The sequence below is a fragment of the Cinclus cinclus genome, chromosome 3 (assembly GCF_963662255.1).
Source record: "Cinclus cinclus chromosome 3, bCinCin1.1, whole genome shotgun sequence".
In the NCBI taxonomy this organism is placed as follows: domain Eukaryota; kingdom Metazoa; phylum Chordata; class Aves; order Passeriformes; family Cinclidae; genus Cinclus; species Cinclus cinclus.
In genome coordinates, this window is record NC_085048.1 from 101943065 (window position 1) to 101955123 (window position 12059).

The 12059-nt window shown below is 36.6% G+C and overlaps 1 protein-coding gene across 1 annotated transcript in view; it reads right to left on the minus strand.

Moving 5' to 3' along the window:
• KIF16B (kinesin family member 16B) overlaps nt 1-12059 on the minus strand; it is a 134180-nt gene that overhangs the window by 16521 nt on the left and 105600 nt on the right. The window contains exon 27 of the mRNA XM_062489051.1: nt 5787-5870. Within this exon, the coding sequence (XP_062345035.1) occupies nt 5787-5870 (84 nt within the window). The remainder of the gene's footprint in view (nt 1-5786; nt 5871-12059) is intronic.

The following is a 12059-nucleotide window of genomic DNA, read 5'->3' on the forward strand; positions in this document are numbered from 1 at the left end:
TGAAAAACAGTTATTTTTGTTCTTAAATTTTTCAGTGGTTACTAGAGGTTATGAAAGGCAGCTGGTGCAGACTGACTATATCTAAGTTGGAAAATGATCTACGACATTGATTTCATATAACTGATATTCACAATATGGCCCAGCCACACACACTCTTCTCTTGTGTCTGTGGACACATCTATGCTCATTCCTTCCCAGATCCCATTGCATCCCTATTCCTCTAGTGGGAAATTAAAGCCATCACTCCAAGATACTGTGTTCTGTAGTTCAGACTATGGGTATGAAACAATCCTCTACAGGATTATCAAACACCGACATTTGCAGTGGTTTGCTTTTGCACCACCAGGGCTACTGGCGTACATTCATATCTGTGAAAGAAGAGAATAGCTTCCTTTTATTTTCCAATACATATCAAATGTATTCTGAATTTGTTCTCAAGTCCATCTTACCTAGATTCTGCTAAGAACAGTATTTACCACCACACTGTCAGAGGCAAACATTCATTCTTCAAGAGCCAGGCCGGTGAGTAGCTGCATAAGCTCCTTTTAGAAAGCTTTGGCATTAGGGATGTGGTAAGCTGATGCCTGTGTCTAGCAATTTCCTTTTAGTAATTACTTTGAACAAACATGTATACAGGAGCTTTGAAAGGTCTTTGTGACTAGTGTCAGTCAGGAAAAAAAATTAAACAGAAATGGTAACTCTAACCCCACCTGACTGGATTTTTGAAATATAAACGCCAATTCACCTATAACTAGCATAGGTTCTCTCAGTTAAATCTATTTATAAATGGGGGCAGTGAAACAAAGACTTATGGGAAGTACTAATGAAGTTTATACTGAATATTCAGGTGATGAATAATCTAAAATCTCAGTAAAATGTTTCTGTCCTCATGACTTCAAGAAAGACCTCAAGGTCTGAGGCAGATTCAAGCATTCTATTTGTTCAGATTTGTTGACAAGTATTTTGGGGTTTTTTCCTTCTCAGACATTTCTATTGCTGGCTTCCACCAAGGTGTTAATTAAAATACTAATAAGACACTTAAATAACAAGAATCAATCCAAGTTCAAGAAAAGGGTACTACTTTCATTACTTCACCTTTTTCTTAAGAACCGTATTCCTGGAGCCATCTCAACATAATGTTACTTGTAAAGGGGAAACATGGCATGGCTAAATTTAGAGCCTTATTGAAAAAAAACAAAAACAAACAAACAAACCAAAACCTTGAAATCATCACCTCCAAAGGAACTCAAGTGAAAATACAAACAAGAAACTAAACAAAAGATTTGACTTCTAAGTTAATCTAATTTTGGAAGGTTAATTTTGGCTGAAGGTAACTGCAATATTTCAGCCAGTCCAGTGCCTACAATACTTTCCCCAGACAGTTCTACAGATTGGACAGAAAAATTGAATTATGTAGCTCATTAAAGATTTATTTCTGCCACTTGCTTTAACACCTATCATTGAAATCCTCATCAGCAGACATCAGGAAGCGAGGAGGTTAAGGACAATTATATTATTAATTTTAAATAAATTGAGCATGTCCATCTTTTAAAGAGGTTCAAAGTACCAAGAAAAATGAGAGCAGAGGCAATGCTAGGAAGATGTAAATGCTTCTACAGAACTCGACACAGGCTCACATTTCCATACTGTTAACAGGCTGACCTTCATTCCCTGAGCTCTGGAAGTGGCAGCAAAAGACAACATGACTCCTACTGACTACTGAGCTTTATTTCTAGATCACAGATCACAAGGATATTCTGAGTTGGGAGGGAACCACAAGGATCAAGTCCAACTTTTAATGGGATGGCAAATCTGGGGATGGAACCCACAACCTTTCTGTTACCAGCACCACACTCTAACCAACTATTGATCCTAAAAACCCCACCAGTGATTTTGCTTGTTTCTCCTTTTGCTGTCTGCAAACCAGCCTGAGGAAATGCAGCCCTGCAAACAGGGAAGAGGAAACAAGGAACAGAGACAACGAGACAGACTGAGGCTTGGGAGAGTTTTTTGTTTCCTTTAAGCAAAAACCTGTTTGGATTTTGTTGGCATAACAGTTGTTTTCTCCTAAACAAAATGGTGACAGCAAGGGCAGGACAGAAAGTCTAGTGGGTCCACAAATACAAGGCTTGTGACTGAAGAGTCAAAAAACACAGCTTAATCTGCTGTGTCAGCTTAGACTTCTGCCCAGTTTCTCTGGCTGCACAATGGGAAAACAGGGCTAAAAATAATCTTCATTACTACAACAAAGCATGAATCTAAGAGAAGAAGAAAAAACAGTCAGGGGAATGATATGATACAGAAACACAGTATCCATAGAAGCTGGGATTTCAGTAAAACTTCTTTTTAGTGTTTAATTTAGACCTATCAACTCACCAAGGAATAAAATATACTTTGCAGTTAAAACAGGTACTTCCTTTACAAAGGCTGTCCTTAAAAAAATATGAAAAAATGAATATACATCATCTGAACTCACTTTTTAAAAGGTACCTATACTCTTAACTAGTGATTTCTATTTGCAAGAAAGGATAGATACACACTAAATTTCTGTTAATTAACTTTACTCAAAAGAATTCCTGGCTGTTTCATTTAAGGAGGATTTAATCAAGCAAGCTTGGCTCTGAAGTGAAATCACAGTCTTTAAACTGCAAAACAATTAATTTAGAGTTTTGCCCTGCAACAGGGCCCTGATTAAAAACTAAATTAACAGATTGCAATAGGGTAGTTTGGGTAGACAATTTTAAATACAATTTAGAAGTTTTCTCTTAACATGTATAGGTAAAAACTTGCACATAATTTTCCAAAGCTCTATGGTAATGCAAAATACACTCCAAAAACTTGATAATATACCAATAAACACCAAAGCAAAAGTGTTTACAGTACAACTACATATCATGCTGGAGATCAAAGTCGAGTTCTCAGGTTCTTCTTGCACAAAAATACTTCATGTAATGTGCTTTCCTACAAACAAGGCATTGTGAAGCTTTCAGTTAGTTAGCATTTGTACCAGCTAGGAAAATAAAAGAACTTAATGTTATACACAAACCTTGATCATACTGTGATATAAAAATCACAATCCTTATAATTTGGGGCTCTCTGGATTATTTTACTCCAAGTAATTTCATCTCTATTATGATTAAATATGCCGACTTCTAAGCTCAGGCTGAAATAAGGTAACACTCCATCTCAATCTTCAAACTCCACAACAGCCAGCCCCCCTGATTCTAATTGTTTGTAAAGGTACTAAAACCCCCACTGCTCGTCTATTGGGGTAAGAATCCTAGAGATAATGTGTAGAAAAAAACTAAATTCTTCCTAAACTGTCTTGCAAAGGGACAAATCTAATTAGGCACAAGGAACTGCAGCTGCTAAGAGACAACTTGTGGGAAACACTGAACTACCCAAAGATGTTTCAGTGCAAGAAGTTCAGGAAAAATTATATGGAGTTCCAGCCTATTTAAGATGCATGAATTATCAATGTAAAAAACTGGAAGAGCAAAGCAATTTCTTTATCACCACCACTAGCATGACCACTCCACTAATAATCTTACATTACAGAATTATTTGTTCAGAACACTTATTGGATTGGTATTTCAGGTCATAATTTATTTTTAGTCAATAAAATTAGTTCAGATGCTGAATAAAAATATACATTTCTGTTGGTCTACTAGCTGTGCTTTGCCTTTTCTAAAAATGCTGAATTAGCCATTAGCTGTTGACTAAGCAAGTGGAACAACCAACAAACTTTTATACCCCACTACAGCTATACCAACACATCACTGTGTCAAGCTTGAAATAAATTGCAAAGGGTTTTCAGCAAATCAAGGAACAGGATCAGCTGTGAAAGACAATCGAATACAAGCCATGTTTCTACTTGGTACCAAGGTCTAACATCCTCACCTTCCACCTTACCAAATTTCCATGTAAGAAACACACTACAGTCCAAAAGCCAAGGACCCAAGTCCCTCACAGAGACAATCCCTCCATTTACTACTTTCCAGTTATACCACTGATGTATGCTCAAGGCTCATACTGGACTGAAAGCCACAAGGCATGAATGGTGAGTATTTGAAATAGAACTGCAGCCTGAGCCACCTGCCACTATTGCAGCATAACTGCAAGATGTTCACAGCACAACAACTCAAGAATTCCTTGAGCCTTCAAAGCATTACATGACTTTGGAAACTATCACTGCTTAGGTGGTTTCTCTCACTCTTCACCAAGGAGGCTGCATCTGTGTGAGCTCTCTAACTATTGGCAAAGACAGAGCAAACCACTGCAAAATATGTAGTGAAAATACCATGACTAGAGATTTAGACATCAGGAGCTTTTGATCAGCTTGTTGCACCAAATCCCTCATGACAAGGATAGCAACATTTTCTTGGCTCTTTGTCCTCTTTAACTGCCTTTCCCTCAGCCATAGGGGATCTTCAGTTTCTCAACACTGTGAGTTGTCAGGACTATCGAGTGGAAGGGACATGGGGCATATGGCAAAACATATTGATGTGAACAGCTGTCATATATTCATATGCTTACAAAATATATAGGTAATAAAGTTTTAATAACCTAATTTAGTTAAAATAGTTATAATTTTAAATTAAAACCTGGCTATAGAGCTCTAAGTACTCCATGGTCATGATCAAAGCATTGCTATACACAGCAGTTTTAATATTAGAATCATTACAATAAAATCTGTTAGTAAACCAATGAAAGGTGAGAAAGATTAAGGGATTAAATTTTTTACTGGTACAAAAATATGCAAATTGAGTAATAGACTGGAATATGGGCATGCCTTTATGCTATCTATCAAGGACATGAAAGAAAAAAAATTCATTTTGTGCTTCATATAAGATAGTCTCACATCAGAAGTCAGTGGGAGGATGTTTTGTTGGTACATCAAAGAAAAGGTGAATTACATAGAGAAAATTCAAACCACCTAAGATTCCATTTGTAAGCAGTCTACTTTTACATTAATTTCTCTAAAGCTCTACCTAATGCTATTTTAGCTCTACAAAGAATATAATTCTTCATGTCTTGCATGATCAAGTAATCCCCACGTTGCTACAACATAGTTGCAGGGTGTACAGTTTAGTCTTTGATCATGCCTCTTCTACTTTCCCAAAACCCCAACTCCTGCCTCTGGGCTGCAGTAAAACATGCATTAACATAGAAATATAAAGACCTAATGTGTGACAGGAGTTGAAAATCATGCTATCCACACAGCACTGTAGAACTACCAAAATAACTCAAACCCTCAAACTCAATAACCTTATCCACAATAAAATTATTTTTTTAAATTAATTGAAAGAAAAAGAGTATGTTCACAAAACTGGGTTACAAAATAAAACTCAAATATGCCTAAGTATCACTTTACTTCAGTCATGAGATATTTGGATATACTATGATAAAATGGTAAATCTCCAACTAACAGATCTCATTTAAAGTCGCAGTATTTTTTTTTAATCTTGTCTTGCACAGAGACTAGCTGTCTACAGTGAACATTTGCCTTACCCAACACCTTTCCCCCTTAAATAAATCTATCATCTATGAGCATCTCTGAGCATTCCCTTTTTTTTCCCATAGACTAGAAGTAACTTATTTTTTAAGAGATGTTTCCTTACTTTTCAATGTACTGCTGCCATCTCCTGTGTTAAAGGAGGCAGAAAGTAACTTGACACTTACAAACAGGCTATTTAATGTTGAACATATAGGAATGGCTTCTGTTGGTCAAGCAGGGAGTACTCCACTTAAGCACACAGCAGAAGCCTGTAAAAAGTTGGTATTACCTCTAAGTGACACCGTCGTTCTGCAATTACTCGCTCATCCTTGTTTCCAAAGAGCTTCTTTGGAGGGAAGTCTAAAGTGGCAACCTGGAAGACATTAAAGGATGAATCAGCATCAGAAGTGACAAGCTGAAATGAGAAAATTCTGTTTAAACTACAAAGCAACTAGGAAGGAAAAAACTGCCAAATACTCATGAGCTACACTATACACTATTAGCAAATACCACATTATACATTTCTACTGTGATTATTGTGATCTGCCCTGTAGTATTGCTAAGATAGCAATGCATTTTGTCATCAGAGAGTGAATGAAAGAAAATTTAGGAATTGGACTGCCATTGTTTGCCCACATAAATACTAAAGATTTGCAATCCAAATGTGATGTGATAGTATCAAATAGGAAGTAAGAACAATTTTGCAGGAAAGGTTTATCTTAAAAGACTGCATTTAGCCCCTTAAAATCTGTCATATCCAACTCTATGGTAGTGTAATTTGTTTGGTTTTACTTACATTCTATCATAAATGTAAGACCATTGGACCTAAGAACCATCATTGAAGTCATTCTATGGGAGACGCATTGCTGGACTCCAGCCAACACCTGACCTGAAGCTCTTGTTGTGTCCTGAACTACCACTTGCAACTCAGCTGTAGCTCAATGCCATTCAAACATGTGTATCGATGCTGGAAGCTGACAGCTTTAATTTCACACATGTAGGTGTGTGAAATCCTGCTTTGTCATACTGAAAATGAGAACACGGTAGTGGCACAACTGCTAAAAACAATTATTTAGATATGTAGTTTTAGTTCTTCCAGAGAGGTGTTCAAAGCTATTTGAACAGAAAGAAATTCTCATTTCTTTTTCATCCCATGGGAGAAGGGGGTGGGGAAAGAGAGAAAAAGTGAGAGAGAGAGAGAAAGAGAGGGGAGGAGGGCGGGCAGGAACTGCCTCCCCTTTTTCTATACCAATAAATAAAATTCTTGAACTTACTAAAGCCAGCTATAACTGGAAAACACACAGAAGACTCAAAAGTTGGTAACAAGTACCACTGAACTTGGTGTGCTTAGCCACTGCTGGGAATGATGCAGGAGAAAGCAGGTCCTTTCCCCATAATCTGTGTTTGCACTTGAAGGTAAATCAAACCATCACTTACATCATGAGATAGAATAATGCAACCTCCCATTGGCATTGCTGGAGTTGTTTTGCAGGTCAAATCCCCGTGTAAAACTGCCTCTTGCATTAATTCTCCAGGTTGTTTGATGATATTGAACCAATAAAAAAGATGCATAATTTTCTAGTTTATCAGCACATACAGGACTGTAGAGAATTTATGGCTGGTTACAAGGAGCAGACATACACTGATTCAAATGAGGAGCTCCATTACTAACATTGAATGTGAGCATCTTTAAAATACAGAGGAATTCTGAAATACAAATAATTTATTCCCACTTTCTGGTTCAACTCCAACTTCAATAATTTTAAAGAAATGTCTAGGCATCTTAAAATGATAAAAGTGATGTGCGGCAGCAGAGGAGATGGAAGAGATGTCTGCTCTCCATCAATCCTGCCAGTATGTCCCAATTATATTCCTCAAATTTCTCCAACCATATTCTTCTCAGCGTGCCTGCTTTTTCATGTTGTCAGGACAAACAGTACACAACCAAACAGTATCATATAATAATGTCCTGGGGACTTATTTTCACTGCATTGCTCACTTCTTCACCTATACACAATTGTAAGTGCTAATACTTTCAAGGACTTCAAAATCCCACACCTGCAGAAATAGCATTTTATTAAATAGTACTGCATCATGCCACTTCCAGGAACAAGAAAAGTAAAACAACTACCACCACCACAATCCCCTCCTGGCTGTAGGGAGGTTGTTTTTTATATCTATTTGCTAATAAATACTTTCATTATAGAGTTTTAAGTATTGTCTATTAACCTACTCTTTGGAGCAAAAGCAAAAACTTACAGATAAAATCAAGAATTATTTATTTATCTAAATTAAATTTCATCTGAACAGGAATTTGGGGACTAATTCTGCATAACTTTGGGATGAGCAAGTTGTTTTCCTAAGCTTTCTGGATTCATCTTAGAATAAAACCAGTTATATTTAGTAAAACCAATGTGTTTTGTTAAACACTTTCAAACACAAGTAGCTACTCACATTTTTTAAACATTTCTTAACTCCCAAATCCCTACCATGCATATATCTCTAAAACTAAACCAAAGTCCATTACTACAGTCATGAATTTAATATGCAAGACAAAGTCCTCAGCCAGTAAACTTTGCTCTGCAACGTTCGAAGTCACAACACATACCTATATGAAAACCATGAGTTTATTGATAGTCAAGAAGTGGGGACCCGAATACTTTGTACGTAATAAAAGCCAACAGAATGTCAATGTACCGAATTATTCCTGACATACATAAATACATTTGTAATATGCCAGTGTTGCCAGTATGTGTATAGAATATACCTATTTATATATGTCACTTGGAAGGATTTTTCATCCTGCAGAGGTATCTTACAAAGAACTAATAAACTACTGCAGATGGCATCTCTATGGGGCCAGACGCAGAAGTTACACAAACCTCAGGCCTGCTGGAACATTTCTGAGTCCCACACTTTCCCAGCGGTCCCCTGGATCCTCTTCTAGCCAAATGACTGGTGGATGGCTAGCTCATGAATAAAGTACAAAGACCATTTCCATTACACAACAAATGACCACCCATCTACATGACAGAAAACGCTCCAACCACAAATTTCATCATCACTTCAGCAACTCAGTTATTTCAATGGGTTCTACTCCACTCATGCCCACAGTCTAATGCCCATCAAAATGAGAAAGAGACATTCAAAACTCTGCAGGCTTGAGTTTCAGGCTATCCAAACACTTAAAGGAGACATGACAGCACTAGTTCCCACCTACTTTGCACCTTGAAAATTATCTTTGCAACATAAGAACTGGACACATCCATGCAGTGAGGTGAATTATGCAGTCCTTTATGTGTCTGAAATTTCAATGTAATAGGAAGCCAGTCCATTGTACTATATTTATATAAAAATACACAATTAGTATATTTACCAGAGATAGTGTGCTTATTATACATATACATATATATATACACACACACCATTGATCTTCAACACTCTGACAATATTTTAATGCAGGAAAAAATATGTTGGTGCAAGAGACCCACAAATACACAGAGTGACAAGAAAACACTCTTATCATAATTTTGGTTCATAAAAATTAATTTAAAAAAGCTCAGCAACACAAACACACTGAAGTATTGATAAATATTACAAGAACTGTCTATAAAAATCCTCTGTCTTAATGTACTATTTGATACACAGACTCTGAATGTAATACTGTGAGATTCAGCAAAGCAAGGTTCAATACAACTTCGAGGTTTATTTAAAATACTTTACTAATTTAAGCCAAAGTGTGGTAGCAAGTATTTCAATAAATTCAAATTTTGTTACTAGAGGTGCTACAGCACCTTTATGAAACTGTACAGTAACTTCAGTGGAGATAATCACTGTTACACATTAATGCACACAGCACGGTATGTGTCTGAGCAGCATTTGTTCTGGCACTGAAATATGTATGAGATCTTGCAGGTATGGGTTTTGCATCAAGATGTTTACCATGGCTCAAACACTGTAAGAAAATTTCACACTATCCAGATTCAGGAGAATAAACTATTCTTTTAGAATTAAATGTTTTTGCACCCTCTGGCTCAAATTAATTCTTCAAGGGTCTCACCTTGACTACAAGATGAATGTTTTGCCACAATGCAAGGTGCAACACTGGAAATCGACAGCAAGGTAAATTATTCTCCTTCCATGGAATTTCTGAAGAACACTACTGCCTTCTCTGTCTCACTTCCTGCAGTGGCAATGGAAGCATTTGGCAGACAGTCTTTTTTGGCAGGAATGTTTTGTCATTTTCTAGGGCTGCTGATGAGGTGATGTATTTTCTGTCAGGGGAAATTAAGAGGCATATTCCCCAGCCTGATAGGAAGAGAGGGCTTGAATGATTTCCTGAGAAGCTTCTGTACGTAGCGTGCAAGATTTCTAATTTTTATTCTGACAGCAGAAGCATCTCCCTACTAAAATTTATCCCTGCATTGCTGCAATCCAAATTTCTTTATATCCATAGCAGTGTGCACACACATGCATTACTTGTACCATGGGCAAGGCTAGGGCTATGTTTAGACCCAAAAGACAAAGACAGATTATACATTTTAAAATAGTACAGAGAGACCTCAAAACTGTATATCGACACTCCTAATGTCTTTTAGACATTGAACTTTTTACAGTTAATGATGTTTATCCTACCTGGCAATCGTTGCTAGGCAGTAGCAGTTGCAGAGAGAGGCAAACAGTCATTTGCAATTTACTCCCTAATTTCTTTACAATAAATAAAGGCCATATTTTATTTCTGGGTCTAGTATTACTTATAGGGATGTTATCTGTCTGTCTCAGCAATATTATGTGTAAGAAACAATACTTGCCTGCCACAATGGAGTATTTGAGATTTAGTGCAATTAAATTTAGTTAGTATTAGGTTCAATCCTCAAGTGGAAGGTGCTTCGTACCCAGTATATATTATTCTAGTAACCTTTAAAAAGCTGAATGGATTCTTCTTCTTCACATTCCAGCCAGGAGACTGGTTTTTGGCAGGCATTTCATGCTGGTAAGAGCAGATAGCTTAACAGCAAGTGACCCTTTTTTTGGTCATGTATTGTATCTTACATAAAACTCTGACCTTAGGATTCTGGGAACAGCACATACCTAACAATATCTGTATGGAAGCAAACCCTTTTAAAGTGAAACCATACTTCACAGTCTTCAACTACTGAGCCCCAGGGAGAGATGCAAATTTGGAGACTGGCCTTTTGGAAACCAAGAGAGTGAAAATGAAGGTTCCAACACCATGAAATGCTCTGCCTGGGATGGGGTGCACTCTCATTTCAGAACCTTTATGAAAAATAGTCATCAACATTTGAAGGGTATCCTTTAATTTCTATTATAATCTGTTGGAAACTCTTCACTGACATTTTATCAGCTTGGGAACCTGCTGGATTTAATTCAGTTGAGGGGTTTTATGGTACAGCAGAACAGAACATGTTAATGAAAACTCTTGTACAATACTTTATAGATATTTTGACATATAGTGGACCAAAGTAAAATGCCACCTAATACAGCCATTTAGGCTTGTCACTTCTGAAAAACGAAATTGTTCCAAGAGTTATGCTCCCTAAACACTATAAAAAGTTCCATTTTCTGACATCAAGCAAAAATCTACAGGATTGAAACATCTCATTATTTTTGGCTGGTACAGTCTATGTTTTAGTGCCTACAATAAGGTAGAAGACTTTTTTAAAGAAGAAAAACAGGGCAGACATTGATGGAGGCTGAGTCATCACTAATCTTTCATCTCAAATTCTCTTTTTACTTCAATGTTTTGATACATTTAAATGGGGGAAAAGGAGGAAAAAAGAAAATTAAGGAAATGTTAACTATTAAAATTAAATAGCCAGTCAACTTTAATTCTCATATTACTTTTACAACTCTGAATCTTCTCATTTTTCAAAAAGCAGGTCTGACTTTTGATCCTTTGTACCAGAAATCTCTGTCACAGATGAGAAAAATCAAAGGGAAGAACATGGCATGGTTTTGCAGCCACTGTGTCTGCACCTGACTTGATTTTGCAGGGAGTAATGAAAGAAAAAACTCCTACTTTTAGTTTTTGAAGTTTAAAGAAAGTAACTTAAGCCTCAATTTCTTGATACATACTAAGACTCCCAGAGTCTAAAGAAACTAGACAGAAACTGTACTTTTAACTAGGAACTTGCATCAAGTATTGAGGGATTAGTCAAGGTACAAAAAACCCCCAAAACACCCAAACCACTACAAGCCTAATTTCTATATTTTTATTTATCTTTTGTCTGAAATAAATGACCTTTTCTACACAATTTCTTAAGAAAGCAGTAGGTAAAATGGTAAAAAGTTAACACTTACTGGACAGATTAAAAGCTATTTTATAAATTCTGAAAACAATCAAATGGATATCAAAGAGAAATCATTTGATATACTATCCACTAAAAATGAAAACAACAAAATAACATATAAAAACACCTAAGTCTCATTTTCAGCTGATATAGCTCAAACTACTTAAAGTTGAGTGAAGGAACCTCTAAACTTACTCTCCTTTAAACAAAATAATAACACGGTCCTCCACTGCGTAAACCCTTCAGTGCTC